Genomic DNA, 21407 nt, shown 5'->3' with positions numbered 1-21407 from the left:
GTTATGTAACCCTCGAAGGCATTTTCAACATTTTAATTTATTAACAATTTATTAACAGTCATCGTCACAGATTTTTGGGGATTATGTGACCCTTTAAGGCATTTTCAACATTTTAATTTATTAACAATTTATTAACGGTCATCGTCACAGGTTTTTGAGGTTATGTAACCCTCGAAGGCATTTTCAACATTTTCATTTATTAACAATTTATTAACAGTCATCGTAACAGGTTTTTGGGGGTTATGTAGCCCTCGAAGGTATTTTCATCATTTTCATTTATTAACAAGTTATTAACAGGCAACGTCACAGGTTTTTGGGGTTATGTAACCCTCGAAGGCATTTTAAACATTTTCACTTACTAACAAGTTATTAACAGTCATCGTCACAAGTTTTTGGGGGTTATGTAACCCTCGAATACATTTTCAAAATTTTCATTTATTAACAATTTATTAACAGTCATCGTCACAGGTTTTTGGGGTTATGTAACCCTCGAAGGCATTTTAAATATTTTCATGTATTAACAAGTCATTAACAGTCATCGTCACAGGTTTTTGGGGGTTATGTAACCCTCGAATGCATTTTCAACATTTTCATTTATTAACAATTTATTAACAGTCATCGTCACAGCTTTTAGGGGGTTATGTAACCCTCGAAGTCATTTTCAACATTTTAATTTAACAACAATGTATTAACAGTCATCGTCACAGGTTTTTGGGGGGTATGTAACCCTCGAAGGCACTTTCAACATTTTCATTTATTAACAATTTATTGATAGTCATCGTCACAGGGTTTTGGGGGTTATGTAACCCTCGAAGGCATTTTCAACATTTTCATTTAACAACAATATATTAACAGTCATCGTCACAGGTTTTTGGGGGTTATGTAACCCTCGAAGGCATTTTCAACAATTTCATTTAACAACAACATATTAACAGTCATCGTCACAGGTTTTTGGGGGTTATGTAACCCTCGAATGCATTTTCAACATTTTCATTTATTAACAATTTATTAAAAGTCATCGTCACAGGTTTTAGGGGGTTATGTAACCCTCGAAGACATTTTCAACATTTTCATTTATTAACCAGTTATTAAGTCATCGTCCCAGGTTTTTGGGGGTTATGTAACCCTCGAAGGCATTTTAAACATTTTCATTTATTAACACTTTATCAACAGTCATCGTCACAGGTTTTGGGGGATTATGTAACCCTCGAAGGCAATTTAAACATTTTAATTTAACAACAATGTATGAACAGTCATCGTCACAGGTTTTTGGGGGTTATGTAACCCTCGAAGGCATTTTCAACTTTTTCATTTAATAACAATTTATTAATAGTCATTGTCACAGGTTTTTGGGGGTTATGTAACCCTCGAAGGCATTTTCAATATTTTCATTTAATAACAATTTATTAACAGTCATCGTCTAAGGTTTTTGGGGGTTATGTAACCCTCGAAGGCATTTTCAACATTTTCATTTAAAAACAATATATTAACAGTCATCGTCACAGGTTTTTTGTGGGTTATGTAACCCTCGAAGGTATTTTCAACATTTTCATTTATTAACAATTTATTAACAGTCATCGTCACAGGTTTTTAGGGTTATTTAACCCTCGAAGGCATTTTCAACATTTTCATTTATTAACAATTTATTAAAAGTCATCGTCACAGGTTTTGGGGGGTTATGTAATTCTCAAAGGCATTTTCAACATTTTCATTTATTAACAAGTTATTAACAGTCATCGTCACAGGTTTTTGGGGGTTATGTAACCCTCGAAGGCATTTTCAACATTTTCATTTATTAACAATTTATTAACAGTCATCGTCACAGGGTTTTAGGGTTATGTAACCCTCGAAGGCATTTTCAACATTTTTATTTATTAGCAAGTTATTGACAGTCATCGTCCCAGGTTTTTGGGGGTTATGTAACCCTCGAAGGCATTTTCAACATTTTCATTTATTAAAAATTTATTAACAGTCTTCGTCACAGGATTTTGGGGGTTATGTAACCCTCGAATGCATTTTCAACATTTTCATTTATTAACAATTTATTAAAAGTCATCGTCACAGCTTTTGGGGTGTTATGTAACCCTCGAAGGCATTTTCAACATTTTAATTTAACAACAATGTATTAACAGTCATCGTCACAGGTTTTTGGGGGTTATGTAACCCTCGAAGTCACTTTCAACATTTTCATTTATTAACAATTTATTAATAGTCATCGTCACAGGGTTTTGGGGTTTATGTAACCCTCGAAGCCATTTTCAACATTTTCATTTAACAACAATATATTAACAGTCATCGTCACAGGTTTTTGGGGGTTATGTAACCCTCGAAGGCATTTTCAACATTTTCATTTAACAACAACATATTAACAGTCATCGTCAAAGGTTTTTTGGGGTTATGTAACCCTCGAAGACATTTTCAACATTTTCATTTATTAACCAGTTATTAAGTCATCGTCCCAGGTTTTTGGGGGTTATGTAACCCTCGAAGGCATTTTAAACATTTTCATTTATTAACAATTTATCAACAGTCATCGTCAAAGGTTTTTGGGGTTTATGTAACCCTCGAAGGCAATTTCAACATTTTAATTTAACAACAATGTATGAACAGTCATCGTCACAGGTTTTTGGGGGTTATGTAACCCTCGAAGGCATTTTCAACTTTTTCATGTAATAACAATTTATTAATAGTCATTGTCACAGGTTTTTGGGGGTTATGTAACCCTCGAAGGCATTTTCAATATTTTCATTTAATAACAATTTATTAACAGTCATCGTCTAAGGTTTTTGGGGGTTATGTAACCCTCGAAGGCATTTTCAACATTTTCATTTAACAACAATTTATTAACAGTCATCGTCACAGGTTTTTTGTGGGTTATGTAACCCTCGAAGGTATTTTCAACATTTTCATTTATTAACAATTTATTAACAGTCATCGTCACAGGTTTTTAGGGTTATTTAACCCTCGAAGGCATTTTCAACATTTTCATTTATTAACAATTTATTAAAAGTCATCGTCACAGGGTTTGGGGGGTTATGTAATTCTCAAAGGCATTTTCAACATTTTCATTTATTAACAAGTTATTAACAGTCATCGTCCCAGGTTTTAGGGGGTTATGTAACCCTCGAAGGCATTTTCAACATTTTCATTTATTAACAATTTATTAACAGTCATCGTCACAGGGTTTTAGGGTTATGTAACCCTCGAAGGCATTTTCAACATTTTTATTTATTAGCAAGTTATTGACAGTCATCGTCCCAGGTTTTTGGGGGTTATGTAACCCTCGAAGGCATTTTCAACATTTTCATTTATTAAAAATTTATTAACAGTCTTCGTCACAGGTTTTTGGGGGTTATGTAGCCCTCGAAGGCATTTTCATTTAATAACAATTTGTTAACAGTCATTGTCACAGGTTTTTGGGGGTTATGTAACCCTCGAAGGCATTTTCAACATTTTCATTTAAAAACAATATATTAACAGTCATCATCAGAGGTTTTTGGGGGTTATGTAACCCTCGAAGGCATTTTCAACATTTTCATTTATTAACAAGTTATTAACAGTCATCGTCCCAGGTTTTTGGGGGTTATGTAACCCTCGAAGGCATTTTCAACATTTTCATTTATTAACAATTTATTAACAGTCATCGTCACAGGTTTTTGGGGTTATGTAACCCTCAAAGTCATTTTAAACATTTTCATTTATTAACAAGTTATTAACAGTCATCGTCCCAGGTTTTTGGGGGCTATGTAACCCTCGAAGGCATTTTAAACATTTTCATTTATCAACAATTTATCAACAGTCATCGTAACAGGTTTTTGGGGGTTATGTAACCCTCGAAGGCATTTTCAACATTTTCATTTATTAACAATTTATTAACAGTCATCGTCACAGATTTTTGGGGATTATGTGACCCTCGAAGGCATTTTCAACATTTTAATTTATTAACAGTCATCGTCACAGGTTTTGCGGGGTTATGTAACCCTCGAAGGCATTTTCAACATTTTAATTTAACAACAATGTACTAAAAGTCATCGTCACAGGTTTTTGGGGGTTATGTAACCCTCGAATGCATTTTCAACATTTTCATTTATTAACAATTTATTAACAGTCATCGTCACAGGTTTTGGGGGGTTATGTAACCCTCGAAGGCATTTTCAACATTTTCATTTATTAACAAGTTGTTAACAGTCATCGTCCCAGGTTTTTGGGGGTTATGTGACCCTCGAAGGCATTTTCAACATTTTCATTTATTAACAATTTATTAAAAGTCATCGTCACAGGTTTTTGGGGGTTATGTAACCCTCGAAGGCATTTTCAACATTTTCATTTAAAAACAATTTATTAAAAGTCATCGTAACAGGTTTTTGGGGGTTATGTAACCCTCGAAGGCATTTTCAACAGTTTCATTTATTAACAATTTTTTAAAACTCATTGTTACATGTTTTTGGGGGGTTATGTAACCCTCGAAGGCATTTTCAACAATTTCATTTAACAACAATATATTAACCGTCATCGTCACAGGTTTTGGGGGGTTATGTATCCCTCGTAGTCATTTTCAACATTTTCATTTATTAACAGTCATCGTCACAGGTTTTTGGGGGTTATGTAACCCTCGAAGGCATTTTCAAAATTTTCATTTAAAAACAATTTATTAACAGTCATCGTCACAGGTTTTTGGGGGGTTATGTAACCCTCGAAGGCATTTTTAACACTTTCATTTACTAACAATTTATTAACAGTCATCATCGCAGGTTTTTGGGGTTATGTAACCCTCGAAGGCATTTTAAACATTTTCATTTATTAACAATTTATTAATAGTCATCGTCACAGGTTTTTGGGGTTATGTAACCCTCGAAGGCATTTTAAACATTTTCATTTATTAAGAAGTTATTAAAAGTCATCGTCACAGGTTTTTGGGGGTTATGTAACCCTCGAAGGCATTTTCAACATTTTCATTTAACAACAATATATTAACAGTCATCGTCACAGGTTTTTGGGGGTTATGTAACCCTCGAAGGCATTTCAAACATTTTCATTTATTAACAATTTTTTAATAGTCATCGTCACAGGTTTTTGGGGTTATGTAACCCTCGAAGGCATTTTAAACATTTTCATTTATTAAGAAGTTATTAAAAGTCATCGTCACAGGTTTTTGGGGGTTATGTAACCCTAGAAGGCATTTTCAACATTTTCATTTATTAACAATTTATTAACAGTCATCGTCACAGGTTTTGGGGGGTTATGTAACCCTAGAATGCATTTTCAACATTTTAATTTATTAACAATTTATTAACAGTCATCGTCACAGGTTTTTGGGGTTATGTAACCCTCGAAGGCATTTTAAACATTTTCATTTATTAACAAGTTATTAACAGTCATCGTCACAAGTTTTTGGGGGTTATGTAACCCTCGAATGCATTTTCAACATTTTCATTTATTAACAATTTATTAACAGTCATCGTCACAGGTTTTTGGGGGTATGTAACCCTCGAAGGCATTTTAAATATTTTCATTTATTAACAAGTTATTAACAGTCATCGGCACAATTTTTTGTGGGTTATGTAACCCTCGAATGCATTTTCAACATTTTCATTTATTAACAATTTATTAACTGTCATCGTCACAGGTTTTGGGGGGTTATGTATCCCTCAAAGGCATTTTCAACATTTTAATTTAAAAACAATTTATTAACAGTCATCGTCACAAGTTTTATGGGGGTATGTAACCCTCGAAGGCATTTACAACATTTTCATTTATTAACAATTTATTGATAGTCATCGTCACAGGTTTTTGGGGTTTATGTAACCCTCGAAGGCATTTTCAACATTTTCATTTATTAAAAATTTATTAACAGTCATCGTCACAGATTTTTGGGGATTATGTGACCCTCGAAGGCATTTTCAACATTTTAATTTATTAACAATTTATTAACAGTCATCGTCCCAGGTTTTTGGGGGTTATGTGACCCTCGAATGCATTTTAAACATTTTCATTTATTAAGAAGTTATTAACAGTCATCGTCACAGGTTTTGGGGGGTTATGTAACCTTCGAAGGCATTTTAAACATTTTAATTTAACAACAATATATTAACAGTCATCGTCAGAGGTTTTTGGGGGTTATGTAACCCTCGAATGCATTTCCAACATTTTAATTTAATAAGAAGATATTAAAAGTCATCGTCACAGGTTTTTGGGGGGTTATGTAACCCTTGAAGGCATTTTCAACATTTTCAATTAACAAAAATTTATTAACAGTCATCGTCCCATGTTTTTTGGGGGTTATGTAACCCTCGAAGGCATTTTCAACAATTTCATTTAAAACCACTATATTAACAGTCATCGTCACAGGTTTTTGGGGGGTATTTATACCTCGAAGGCATTTTCAACATTTTCATTTATTAACAGTCATCGTCACAGGTTTTTGGGGGTTATGTAACCCTCGAAGGCATTTTCAACAGTTTCATTTAACAACAATATATTAACAGTCATCGTCACATGTTTTTGGGGGGTTATGTAACCCTCGAAGGCATTTTTAACACTTTCATTTACTAACAATTTATTAACTGTCACCATCGCAGGTTTTTGGGGTTATGTAACCCTCGAAGGCATTTTAAACATTTTCATTTATTAACAATTTATTAATAGTCATCGTCACAGGTTTTTGGGGCTATTTAACCCTCGAAGGCATTTTAAACATTTTCATTTATTAAAAAGTTATTAAAAGTCATCGTCACAGGTTTTTGGGGGTTATGTAACCCTCGAAGGCATTTTCAACATTTTCATTTAACAACAATATATTAAAAGTCATCGTCACAGGTTTTTGGGGGTTATGTAACCCTCGAAGGCATTTCCAACATTTTCATTTATTAACAATTTATTAACAGTCATCGTCACAGGTTTTTGGGGTTTTGTAACCATCGAAGTAAATTCCAACATTTTCAATTATTAAAAATTTATTAATAGTCATAGTCACAGGTTTTTGGGGTTATGTAACCCTCGAAGGCATTTTAAACATTTTCATTTATTAACAAGTTATTAACAGTCATCGTCACAGGTTTTTGGGGGTTATGTAACCCTTGAATGCATTTTCAACATTTTCATTTATTAACAATTTATTAACAGTCATCGTCACAGGTTTTGGGGGGTTATGTAACCCTAGAATGCATTTTCAACATTTTAATTTATCAACAATTTATTAACAGTCATCGTCACAGGTTTTTGGGGTTATGTAACCCTCGAAGGCATTTTAAACATTTTCATTTATTAACAAGTTATTAACAGTCATCGTCACAAGTTTTTGGGGGTTATGTAACCCTCGAATGCATTTTCAACATTTTCATTTATTAACAATTTATTAACAGTCATCGTCACAGGTTTTTGGGGTTATGTAACCCTCGAAGGCATTTTAAACATTTTCATTTATTAACAAGTTATTAACAGTCATCGGCACAATTTTTTGTGGGTTATGTAGCCCTCGAATGCATTTTCAACATTTTCATTTATTAACAATTTATTAACTGTCATCGTCACAGGTTTTTGGGGGTTATGTATCCCTCAAAGGCATTTTCAACATTTTAATTTAACAACAATTTATTAACAGTCATCGTCACAAGTTTTCTGGGGGTATGTAACCCTCGAAGGCATTTTCAACATTTTCATTTATTAACAATTTATTGATAGTCATCGTCACAGGTTTTTGGGGTTTATGTAACCCTCGAAGCCATTTTCAACATTTTCATTTAACAACAATATATTAACAGTCATCGTCACAGGTTTTTGGGGTTATGTAACCCTCGAAGGCATTTCCAACATTTTCATTTAACAACAACATATTAACAGTCATCGTCACAGGTTTTTTGGGGTTATGTAACCCTCGAAGACATTTTCAACATTTTCATTTATTAACCAGTTATTAACAGTCATCGTCCCAGGTTTTTGGGGGTTATGTAACCCTCGAAGGCATTTTCAACATTTTCATTTATTAACAAGTTATTAACAGTCATAGTCGCGCGTTTTTGGGGGTTATGTAACCCTCAAATGCATTTTCAACATTTTCATTTATTAACAATTTATCAACAGTCATCGTCAAAGGTTTTGGGGGGTTATGTAACCCTCGAAGGCATTTTCAACATTTTAATTTAACAACAATGTATTAACAGTCATCGTCACAGGTTTTTGGGGGTTATGTAACCCTCGAAGGCATTTTCAACATTTTCATGTATTAACAATTTATTAACAGTCATCGTCACAGGTTTTTGGGGGTTATGTAACCCTCGAAGGCATTTTAAACATTTTCATTCATTAACAAGTTATTAACAGTCATCGTCGCGCGTTTTTGGGGGTTATGTAACCCTCAAATGCATTTTCAACATTTTCATTTATTAACAATTTATCAACAGTCATCGTCAAAGGTTTTGGGGGGTTATGTAACCCTCGAAGGCATTTTCAACATTTTAATTTAACAAAAATGTATTAACAGTCATCGTCACAGGTTTTTGGGGGTTATGTAACCCTCGAAGGCATTTTCAACATTTTCATGTAATAAAAATTTATTAACAGTCATCGTCACAGGTTTTTGGGGGTTATGTAACCCTCGAAGGCATTTTCATTTAACAACAATATATTAACAGTCATCGTCACAGGTTTTTGTGGGTTATGTAACCCTCGAAGGAATTTTCAACATTTTCATTTATTAACAAGTTATTAACAGTCATCGTCCCAGGTTTTTGGGGGTTATGTAACCCTCGAAGGTATTTTCATTTATTAATAGTCATCGTCACAGGTTTTTAGGGTTATGTAACCCTTGAAGGCATTTTCAACATTTTCATTAATTAACAAGTTATTAACAGTCATCGTCCCAGGTTTTTGGGGGTTATGTAACCCTCGAAGGCATTTTCAACATTTTCATTTATTAAAAATTTATTAACAGTCATCGTCATAGGTTTTTGGGGGTTATGTAACCCTCGAAGGCATTTTCAACATTTTCATTTAATAACAATTTGTTAACAGTCATTGTCACAGGTTTTTGGGGGTTATGTAACCCTCGAAGGCATTTTCAACATTTTCATTTATTAACAAGTTATTAACAGTCATCGTCCCAGGTTTTTGGGGGTTATGTAACCCTCGAAGGCATTTTCAACATTTTCATTTATTAACAATTTATTAACAGTCATCGTCACAGGTTTTTGGGGTTATTTAACCCTCGAAGGCATTTTAAACATTTTCATTTATTAACAAGTTATTAACAGTCATCGTCCTAGGTTTTTGGGGGCTATGTAACCCTCGAAGGCATTTTAAACATTTTCATTTATCAACAGTCATCGTAACAGGTTTTTGGGGGTTATGTAACCCTCGAAGGCATTTTCAACATTTTCATTTATTAACAGTCATCGTCACAAATTTTTGGGGATTATGTGACCCTCGAAGGCATTTTCAACATTTTAATTTATTAACAATTTATTAACGGTCATCGTCACAGGTTTTGAGGTTATGTAACCCTCGAAGGCATTTTCAACATTTTCATTTATTAACAATTTATCAACAGTCATCGTAACAGGTTTTTGGGGGTTATGTAGCCCTCGAAGGTATTTTCATCATTTTCATTTATTAACAAGTTATTAACAGTCATCGTCAAAGGTTTTTGGGGGTTATGTAACCCTCGAAGGCACTTTCAACAGACCTTTCAAATTCTTAAAACAAAATGGCTACATCAAAATTATGATGAAATCTCTTTGCAGGTTGCGAGGAGTGAGCAGCAGAAAGAAAAAAAAGGCAAGGAAGAGGGCCTGGTTACCATCCAATTGCTTCTTCTAAAACAGACACCACAATTTTCGATTTCAAATCAATGAGCCTCCTCTGAAGTCTCTATGATCATGCTTTCCATATGAAGTTTGTCAAGGGGAAAAAAGTAATAAGACATTTAAGGCCAAACCAAAACCAAATAAAAAAGTGAAAAATAAAACTCACAAGTTATCTCAAGCGGCGTGAGAGGGGGGTTAGTTGCCCTCCAATATTTTTGGTCACTTAAAAAGGGCGCTAAGCCTTTAATTTCCGTTGAAATGAGCCTGCCCTAATCTTTTAGGACTAATTATTCAATGCAGTTACCAGTGTGAATAAATATATATAAAAAAAACAGTTCTGTGATCTTTCTTCTGGCGAAAAATACAAAATATCACAGACTTGTAGATATGAGCTTTAAACCTCTATAGAAGGTAACCTAACCTCTATCATGGTTTTCGTAGGTGATTCTCCAAATTAAACTTCTTTTTTGGAAGTAGCTTTCTAGAAAAAATAGCAAAAACAAATTGAAAATTATATGGATTATTTACCAGAAACATATACTACCTTGCTTAATATCAGCAGACTTGGAGAGGTCACTTGTATCCATGCTTTACCATTGAAGTCAAAAACACTACTTTTCCGGGTAATTTCAAATGTTCAGGCTCAGAATAATTAGCAGAACTGAATACTATATTGAAACCTGGAAAACAGTTAGAAGAACTATAATTGAATAGCTCTAGGATTCTAAAAACAGGAAGGAACATACGAAAACAAACATACCGTAAAAGAAAACTCTCTAGAACTGAACAGAATGAAGCAAAAAGATGACATTAGCACAGAAAACAGACTTACTGTTAAGTATAAAAAATATGCTTACTTTGAAAAACGACACAGCTGTCGAGCATAAAAAGTAAAACAGAATAAAAGGGCGGAACACCTTTCAAGAGATTAAATTAGTAAGATATCTATTGGTAAAAATTTTAAGGAACAAATATTGCATTGCTGAACATAACATTCGGTTTTGGGTTATGATAGAAGACACTTCAAAAAGAACTTTTCAGAACAAATACAAACCACTGAACTCAACAAGGAACAAGATATTTGTATAGAAGATTTCTTTAATGAAATAACTACAATAATAAAAAAAACTAGGCCTACTATCCCACATTTCTCCATGCAATTCTCTTTCCAAAAATAATAATTGCTACCATCACTGATAAAACCCAGTCCTTGTGAATTTGACAGGTGTATGTCAGTTAGACCTCAAATTTTGAATTAGGAGGGGAGGAACAGAGTGAACAAAAACACTCGATGTGCGCGCAGTCATTAAAATATGAAGCACAGAATTATTCTCACTTGTATAACTTGACAAGCCTTATGATATTATTATACTTTAACTTAATCTAATAAACATGAAGTCAAACCCCAAGTTTTTAAGTTGAAAAAACATTATAGCAAGGCTCAAGATGCCCTATCTTGCCCTTTTCTTCTTTGTGCTGTTAGACTTGTCAATATAATATTTTATAATTGATAGAAACAGATTTTTGTAGTAGAAGGAGTACTATTACCCCCCCCCCCCCTCTTTCACCAATAATAAAGGCATTGCACAGACCATAGATAAGCTCAGAAATCAAGATAGAATATAGATTGATTTCTACCGCCCCCCCTCTCCCCTCTTAGAACCCATGCTATATTTATCTTAAGTCATAATGAGAGGATGGTAAATAGGGCCGTTTTTTAGCACTAAGATCTTGCATCTTTCTGCAAAGATTATCGTTTTTTAGCTCATTTTTGTTCTAAGATCTTACAGCTCACTGATGTTAGCAAAAAAGTGTGAAAGACACCATCTTTCTGCTATATAGAACAATGATGAGAGAACTTTGATGATATACTCATCATTGTTCTCAGGCCGCTGATCAGAGAGCAAAATGATGAAAGACGTTTGCATAAACGACAAAAGATGTAAGATCTTAGTTCAAAGATTTCACTTTTAAGCATTTTCTGACAAGAGATGTAAGATCTTAGCACATTGATGAGTGAAAAACGGCCAATTTTTTGGGTACTAGTTTAGTAGTGGGTTTCTCCAGAAGGAAACAGAAATATATAATTTTGGCTATGTATTAAAATTGGGTAAAATGAAGTGATATGCTAAAATAATAATATAAATAACCTAAGTCTTTAAAACTTTTTTCAATTTGTTTTTAGAATTATACAATATTTCCTTCTGTAGAAGCCAACCACTAACTTACCATGTTATATGTAAGACTCTTTTTTAGGGGCTTGATATTTTTTAGTTTAGTTCAGCTAAACTCGTAGGAATATATCCAGAGCATTAATGATTTCCCAGGAAGGTATTTTGAAGCACCTACCTTTACTTCTTCTTCCTCAAAAGGGAACTGACCTTTGGTGGCTTTTTAGAATCTTTGGGTTACAAGCAATATTACTACCTTTCTCTTTCACCAATAATAAAGGCATAGACTGTAAATAAGCCAAGACATTTATAAAAATTAGGTTTTAATTCAAAGCTCCCCCCTCCCCCTAGAACTCACACTGTATTTGTCTGAATATGAGAGTTAGGATGTTTTGGCATCAAAGTGCACTTTTTGAAGCATCTGACCACCTCCCCCCTCACACTCCCTAAACAACACACAAACTCTTCTTCAAAATAGGTAATATACAATCAAACACTTTTGTGGGTTCATTATTTATCCTAGTTTCCCTTTGCCTCCTCAATTTTACATTTGGGAATAATTTTCCAGGAAAAAATTTTCCAGAGGAATATGTTATATGCTATAATCAAAAACAAATAACATCCTCTGCTCCAATTGGCCTGATTTAGGGTAAAGGCATCAATGATTTGAGTTTTTGTAAAAAAAAAAAAAAAAAAAAAAAAAAAAAAAAAAAAAAAAAAAAAAAACCACCTTTTTTACTCTAGGATGGTAAATTTAAAGGGTTTCATTGTGTAGCAAAAACATCCAGGAATCTAACTGCTTGATTAGAAATTTAAAGTTTCATCAGAAAAAGGTAAAAAACTCCAATTTTCTGAAATTGAAGCATTTTCACCAACAAATTTGCCAGAACAAAAAAAAAAATTACCTTTTATCAATGTAAGTCGGAACCCAGTTCAATATGTTTTGACGTACTTGGGGAATGCTTGTGAGCAGATCCTGGTGCATTTGACATGCCTATTCTTTTTATTTTATTTTTTTTGCTTCTCTTCAACTTTGTTTAATGTATAAAACACTATTTAGATAGTGGAAGCAGAAAAACTGAAAAAATTGCCTCAATTATAGGAACAAAATTCGATATTCATATGGAGTTTAATCGTGTGACCTAGGTCACATGACTGTTTTCTTTTTTTCAGAGTGTTGCATATACACCTCAAGAATAGCATCTCCAAATGCTATCTGGATTGGCCCACTTCCTCTCAGTTTAAATAATCCAGCAAAGATTTTTTTGTTGTTCACAGTGAAAAGCAAGGTTCCTTGAGGAATTCCACACTAGGTAGGAAGGGGTTCAGAGGGATTTTTTTTGTTTTTTACAACTTGGGATCTATTTGAAAGAAAATATATAAAAAATTTACAAAGAGAGGGTCTATTTCAAATTTATTCAGTGATAAACAGATTAAGATGTTGTGATCAACCAAGTCAAATGCTTTAAAATATGAACATGGTATGAGGCCAAGTGACAGTTCCTCAAATGATAGAAAATCCTAGCATCTAGCATCAAATCAGCAAAACTATGATTTTAAAAACCTTTTTAAATTGTATTTTTTTAGTGTTTTGTATCATTTTTAAACGTTTTTCATATGAAATATTGTTTGGAATAATAATCACCTCTGGAATAAATCGTCTGGAATAAATCTCTTGCGTTTGAGAAAGTACCCACAAGTTTGACAACAATGTCTTTGTCAGAGGACCATTAAATTTCAACAATTGTTTCTTATGTTTTACATGTTCATAGATGTTTTGACATAATCACCTATATTTTGAGAGGGCCTGTTGAAAATTTTGACAAGGTTACTATAAGATATTCACAAAAGAAATGAATATCATGATAGAAGCCAAGATCTACACTTGAATTCAGCTGAAGGAACATTTTTAGTTGGCCTGGTATTCCACTACATCAGAGAAGAATATTTGATACTTGGAAAATAGTTTTGTCAATATAATATTTGCTGTCATTCTTATTTAATTAGTCAAGAAAAAGCCAGTGTGGGTACATTTTAGAGAAGATCACATGTATCTTGATGCATTGGTGCTGATCCCGAACTTCTTTTTTGCAAAAAAAAAAAAAAAAAAAATTATTAAGTTATGACAGTTTGAACATTACAAAGCTAAAAAATTATTGGGAGCTCATTTTGAGTTAAAAACAGGAAACTGATTGAATTGAATATTCTTTTCTTATCTGGGTGTAAAGTGTCTATGTTTTGCATTTTCAAAATATAACAATGGCTTGAAGAGATGGTGTTCCAAGTCATGACTAAGCAGAGTTGTCCTGTTTTGAAGGAGAATTTTGACACTGGTTTAAAAATTGCACTTTCAAATTGTTGGAACCTTTGCTGTAATCCTAAACTCTTTATATAATGTTTAGCTGATTTTGTAGGTTGATCTATACCTTTCTCTCCCTTTATCTTCTAGCATGCCTTCTTCTGGATTCAGTATTTTGCAACTTTACCTTATTGTTTGGCTAAATTTGAATGTTGAAAAACAAAGTCTTCTGATATGGTATTGTGACAAGCCAATCCAAGCTAGCCTAGCCTAGTCCTTACAACCATGCAACTCAAGGTTCTTAAGCCTATATAAACCATGTCAACTATTTGGAGCAGGTTGTCAATAATTAGGAAAGATACATTTCAATCAAGATGTTTGTTCAAGCACTGGGGGTCATACCCTGCTGTTTATCCTAGTCCAGAAGAGGTCATGCACAAGAGTGATTTAAATTTTTCCTTTTTCTTATATTCTAACTCGGTCAAAAGTAAATATATCACTTGATTCCTTTTCTTATACTCTTTCCAAATATAATAATTGCTTCCCAGAGATATACCATTTTGTATCATGAAATGGGCTCAAAACAGCGCATATTAACAAAAAGTTTAAAGATGTACTGTATTAAAAAAAAAAAAAAAGTCTGGTGAAAAAACTAGCATTTGTTGCTGATTCAGAAATGATAAATACTGTATTATTTTGATGAGTCTTAATTTTACGCTGAAGTGTTATTTTGTAAATACACTTGCTGGAACTTTCAAAACAAGTCTGAAAGCCCTTGAAAGTGGTACCAGAGCAAAACGAAAATTACACCACTGGAATGACCATTGTCAGTGTCTAATTTTTAGTTTTTTGTTCTGTTTTTTTTTGTTTTTTTTTTTTTTTGTGTGTTTTTGTTGTTAGGCCTGCTCAATAGGAAAACACAATAATCTGAAAATAACAAGAAATCCTATAATACTATCAATCCTTAATGTTCCTCAGTTTACCTTATCCCTTGCCCACTCCCTAATGTACAAATACATAGCTCAAACAATATATTTCCTTATGTATTATCTCCATCTTCATTACATCACTCTCTTGCTTGGTATTAGTGCATAACTATTGAGAAGGAAACATGTTAAGAAAATAATTCTTACTTCATATTATGCAGAAAATTGTAGTTAATACATTTTGAGTGTTCTTCCACTATATGCTACTTTAACCCAACACTCTAACCAACAATACTTTAAAGCCCAGCACCCGAAAAACCCAAATTCATTAATACTTTAGCACCCAGCACCCAGAAACCACAGCTCCCAACTTGAAAGATAAATACTAGCATACCCATGCATCAATTCATAAAACTAAATATTAAGTTATTTTCTTCTTCTTCTTCAGTTATAGGCTTTGGAAAAATCCACTTAACCTTTTTTGTATTGTCTGATTATGTCAGGGGCATCCAGGGAAATCAACTATAAAATTAGTCTATTGTTATTTAATAAAAGAATTTATATATCATTGATAAAACCACCTATATTCAAGCAGTTAAAGACAGCTTTGAACAATTTGGCATCATCAATTGAAGAGAGTTTGCTTTGTGTTAGTTGGTCATTATTAGGGGTTAGTTTAAGGCACTTGAATATAGTGGATAAAGTTAGCCATTCTTTTTTATGGTTAAGAGTTGCCACAAGGCACACAAAAAGAATATGGTTGATGGTCTTGTCATGGGTTTGGCATAGGTGGCAAAGAGGCAGGGTTACCATTGGAGTGGTTGTGATTTAGAAATGATAAGTTTGGCAGTTAAGACCAGTAGCACTTGATTGTAATCTATGGTACATCTTTGAATCTTTTGGGATACACATAGAGAAAAGTTTGGTGGGATTTGGTTTGCTAGATAAATTTTTAGGCACCAATGGCTTATATCTCTCACTGGGATAGGCCTTCCAGATATTATTTCAAGCTGAAGGGCAGATTTAGCTATTTCATCTGCCTTGTGGTTTCCTTTAATACCCTTAGGACTTGGGATATATTGAAACTTTGTGGATATATCTTGTTTATGTAGTTGGTTCAATAGTAAAAGAGTGGTAGAGATATGAGTATCATTGTCAGGTAGTCTGAATACTCTGGTGATATTGAGGCAAGGGCTGATTTTGAGTCCAAATAAATTATAAGAGGGGTGTTTCTTGGAGGGTTTGGCATCTTTATAATGGTTTCCAATGCAATGTTGATGGCAGCTATTTTGGCTGTCATGATACTCACATCATTTTGGAGCCCTTCTGCAGCTGCTATACATAAAGATGGGAAGTGGACTCCACAAGCAGTCCTAGATTCCATTTTTGAGCCATCCACAAAAATTGGGAGGTGGTGGTTATATCTCTGAGACTCAAATTCATGGAATAATGATTTTAAATAGGCAAGGGAAAGATCTGCCTTAATATATGGCACAAACATAAGGTTCACTTCTGGGTAGTGGTTAGCCCAGGATGGTATCTGGGGGTATATTTGAAATAAAGAAGATGAAGGTATGGGGAAGGTCATTTGGGTGGTTGCAAATTCCTGTGCAAGGCCCCTAAAAGTACTAGGGTTTCTTAGCCAATCATGTAATCTATGGGAGCTGTTACCTTCAATTTTTGTAAAGTAGCAGGCAAGTAAGTTTTCTCTACACATAGCAATAGAGGTGAGACCACTTTTGCTGAGGAGGAAGTTGGTTTTGGTGTGATTCCTGAGGCAAAGTATGGCATGGTTCATGGTATTTTGGACAGTCTCCAGACTGCTTAATAGGGTTTTTGAGCATGAGCCATAGACAATTAGTCCATAATCAATCTGTTATCTGATATAAGTCTTATAGAAATTTATTGGTTTTTTCATGGCAACCCCAAGGCGTATGAAGTAGCCTTTGTAAGATGCACATTTTTCTGAGGCATTTTATTCTCACATTTTCAATATGGAGCCTGAAAGTTAGTTTTTGGTCTAGAGTGAGGCCTAGATATTTGATGTGTTGTTGCTCTTGGATGACAACACCATTTAGGGTTAATAGGGCAGATTGGGAGTCTCTCTTATTATGAAACTGTACTATAGCTGATTTTGATGGGGTGGTGGGTAAGCATGAATTGTTGGAGAAATGTTACAAGGCATAAAGCGACTTTTGTAACTTAGATTGGGCCAGTTCAAAATTATTTGAGGTAGACCACAGGACTATATCATTTACAAACTGAATATTTGTATGGGGTAAATTAAGATCCCATAAATATAGTGAAAACAGGAAACAGCTGAGGACAGCACCTTGAGGAAGGCCTTTGGAGACAGACTTTTTAGAAGAGATGTTGGAAAAGGACTCCACAATCTGACATCACAAAAGCTAAATATTCAGAATTACAGTGAAACATGCTTTTGCCAACATATTGTCAATGGAAAATTTGAGACTTTTTAATTGAACTGATGCATTATCACAGTAATGAAGAAACTCTTCTAGGTTTGAAATGTAAGTGTAGAGTCATTAATTTACTAATATCATTTATACAGCCTGATTTGTGAAAATTACGTTGGATTACAAGAGACCTAATTCACAAATGCCACTTTGAAAATTAATGCTAAAATAACAGTCACATCTGATTTTGGTAAAGGTGCAGAGAAGGGGGTAAATTTTGATTTTAGGACAATTATGAAATAGATAAGAAATTTATAAGCCATGGGATTCACCATTCAATGCTCTACCTGAATATAACAGTCATTTCAGTAAATTTGGAATATAGGACCATAAAGGTACAGATTAGTGACCCCTTATAAAAACAGCTTATTTCTTACTGTATATTATTTAGCCAATTGGGCTGTAAAGTTGCCCAGATACTGTCCAGCAGAAGCAAGATATAAAGAACTCTCTTCTTACTACACATCCTGGTTCTCTTGGCAGGACTTCTGCACCCTATGCTACAGGGGTAGCTAATTTTCACCTTCACCCTAAAGTTCTAAAAGGAGTTTCCACTGGAAATTACTGTTATATTCAGGGGTAAAATTCTACCTTAGCTACTTTTGGCTATCTTGGAAAGGGGTTAAGTTAGGAAAATGAAACTTTCAGGGATGGGTCTACAGGGTGAAGTATGGCCCAGGACGGTATTTTGAAGTACCTACCTCCACTCCTTCTCTCTCTAGAAGGTCCTGAAATTTGCACACATGACAGGTCTATACCTATTAAAATTTTGACAAAACAACATTTTACCTTAATTTTCAGGTATCAGTTTCTTTTTCTCTGGCTTTAGTCTAGTTCCTAAGATACAATTCCTATTATTTGAGTAGAATTTTGAGCCATGTAAATATTGTTTTTCAAAATTTAGGAAATGTATTTGCATATCTTTAAAACCTTATAAATTGGGATTGAGCAAAGTTGTAGAAGCTGAAAACACTTTTGTTGTACTTCATCTAAGCAGAAGATCTATTCTGCAAGGTTTCACTTTTATAACACACAAATTTTTAAAGGTCAGGATCCTCTAAAGAGAGAAGGAGTGGATGTTGGTATTTCAAAATACCTTCCCGGGACATAATTTAGCCTATAGACCCATCCCTGAAAGTTTCATTTTCCTAACATAACCCCTGTCCAAGATAGCCAAAAGTAGAATTTTACCCAAATTTATCTACTGCAGCAGACAGGACACAAAGAGTATTAAATGATGAAGAAAGTAGACCTAGGGCCACCTACTGACTCATTCAGATATTCCGGATTGAGATTTATGCATGAACACATCATGTGAATGCTTTCCTGTTAGGCTACTCTGAGTCAGACTGGAGTACCTGAATGTACTATGAGTCTAAAAAATACTTCCGTAGGCCAGTTGGGCTTATTTACGTAATAACCAACATTCCATTCCAGAATTTGTATGCGGGTATATGGACTACCATGAAGTCCTTTCACCCCTTTGATTTTGTATCTTCAATCCTTCTTATTCTTCAGCTCAGTTATGTTTTTGAAATGGTTAGCAGTAATTCTATATCTTTGTAAAAGCAGTACCTGAAAATTAAAATACACTCCACTAGGCATGTCATTTGAAGCCATAATTTTGATGATGGGTTGTGGGAAGCGCGAGTACCTGAGCTACCTGTGCCCAGCAATTTAAGGCCATAGGCCGGCCGGTACCAGTACGCTCTCTTCTAGTACCAGTACCAGTTCCTACTCATTCTCGCTCTCTTCTGCACTGTAGAATTCTATCAATGTTCTCTTGTTGTCTTCTTGATCTGAATCATCAAGTTATAAATTGGTCTCTCAGTGTTAGGATGGAGTTTTAAATTGATGATGGTATCAAATGATTCTGGAACACCCATTTTCTGGCAGCTTAGTTTAATCTTAGTGATTTGTGGTGCCAGTACCAAATACTCAAAAAAGATATGTTGGGGGGTTTCCACTGATGTTTTACACCACCTACAGAGCAGTGAATGATGGAGATTCATTCCATTGGAATCAAAGAGAATTCAGCAACAGGTATCCAGATTTTAACCTGTAATACCACACCGAATCTTCCCTTGATTGAAATGGGGAATTCAGGAATGGGGTGAACTTTGTTTTTCCACGGTGTTTTATAATGTCTCGAAGGTTCCCAAGTTTTGAGTCTGGAAGGGGGCACGCATTTGCTCCTTCATTAGCTAGCCTATCAGCTGTCATGTTGTGGGTCAGTCCTTTATGGCTAGGGATATGGTAGAAGCAAACTGAAGTGTCCATATTCTTAAGGCTTAGGAGAGAATCTCTAACAGATTTTAAATCTGAATCAGCAGCCTCATAATTTATTTTTTTGATTATTTGGATGGCAGACTTAGAATCTGTGAGAATTAATAATTTTTTTGAAGCTGGTCTAAGGTTGACCATAACTTCCAGTGCTTTTAGAATGGCAAACAACTCTGCTGACAAAATTGAAGCGTTGGATGGGAGAGTTACTGAAATATTCAAGGAAACATACGGAATGCAGACCCCTGCTCCTGTATTTGTTCCCTTTACTAAGCCATCAGTATAAACTTGAGTATGTCCGGGGAATAATGAGGAAATTTTATTGGCAAAAAGCTGACAAACAAACCGATCATTATAAAAAGATTTATCCTTCGGGAGCAGTTGGAGCCTTCGGGGGCACTCAGGGGCCTCGAGTTCCCAGGGCGGGGAATTCGGAAAAGGGTAGCTATCTGCATGTTCATTTTTCCAATTTGGATGATCTTTCAGGCATTGACACCAAGAAGACTTATGGTGCTGAGGCTTGCTAGAGTTTGCAAAAGTGGCTGGAAAGACTGCATGTTTATCACCATAATATTGTATTTTTGTAAAGTAACGGTTTTTCTGCATAGTAGCTCTATCTTTCAGAGCAGGTAGTCCAGAGAGCTCTTTCAGCTTATCTACTGCAGTATGTTTATGCAGTCCCAATGCAATTCTTATGGCTGAATTTTGGAGTGTCTAAAAAGTTTTGAATATAGTTGCAGGAACATTTACAAGGAAATGAATGCCATATTCCATTTTTGAGCGAATATACAGTTTAAAAAAATCAATAATCAGTTTTGGTGAGGATCCTTATTTAGATCCTGCAAGTCGCTTTAAGATGATAAGTCGCTTTAAGATTGAAATTCTCAACATCTCCACATGTGGTTGCCATTTTAAACGGCAGTCAAGGGTAATGACCACTAGACAGACAGATGGCATATAAGCTATTTTATTCCCGTCTGTCACTATGGGTTTAGAGGGAGTTGTCTGTTAGTTATAAAACACTATTGCCTTTGTTTTTAGGACCGAAATTGGTAGACCAAAAGCTTTAAAAAACAGGGAAAAATCATCTAAGTCTTCCTGAAGTATGCTTTGGAGTAAGATAATATTTTTGTTTCTACTCCGCACCAGGAGATCATCAGCAAATACTCTATTTTTCCACTGACTTTCAAGTATCAATTCTGAAATATACAGTGTGAATAAAAGAGGACTTATGACAGTTCCTTGTGGGAGACCATCTTTAACTTGTTTTCTTGAAGACAGAGTGTCATTTATCTGAACTTGAAAAGATCGATCACAAAGTAGATCATTTATCATTGATACCACTATCGATGGAAAATTTTTATTATTCATAACTTCTAGTAACTTCTTGTGTTTGACGTTTCCATAAGCATCTCTCCAATCAAACATCACAGCAATTCCAAATTCAGCAA

General features: G+C 34.3%; 1 protein-coding gene across 7 annotated transcripts in view; it reads right to left on the bottom strand.

The window, feature by feature from the left end:
* The window catches only part of LOC148947983 (uncharacterized), a 49810-nt gene extending 30638 nt beyond the window's left edge, over positions 1-19172 (bottom strand). Inside the window, exons 1-2 of one of the 7 annotated variants that reach the window (XM_089095626.1) lie at positions 19060-19172; positions 10345-10480 (exon numbers count right to left, since the gene is read on the bottom strand). In XM_089095626.1, the coding sequence (XP_088951752.1) occupies positions 10345-10387 (43 nt within the window). In that variant the 5' untranslated portion in view covers positions 10388-10480; positions 19060-19172. Of the gene's footprint in view, positions 1-10344; positions 10481-18462; positions 18611-18925 lie in introns of those variants that run through there. The other 6 variants (XM_089095624.1, XM_089095623.1, XM_089095628.1 and 3 more) reach the window with 6 other exon arrangements.
* Between the last annotated feature and the right edge of the window lie 2235 nt (positions 19173-21407).

This window comes from Artemia sp. Qi Xiang Cuo, chromosome 10, assembly GCF_049724085.1.
Source record: "Artemia sp. Qi Xiang Cuo chromosome 10, ASM4972408v1, whole genome shotgun sequence".
NCBI classification, from domain to species: domain Eukaryota; kingdom Metazoa; phylum Arthropoda; class Branchiopoda; order Anostraca; family Artemiidae; genus Artemia; species Artemia sp. Qi Xiang Cuo.
This window is presented reverse-complemented; position numbering and strand designations above follow the sequence as displayed.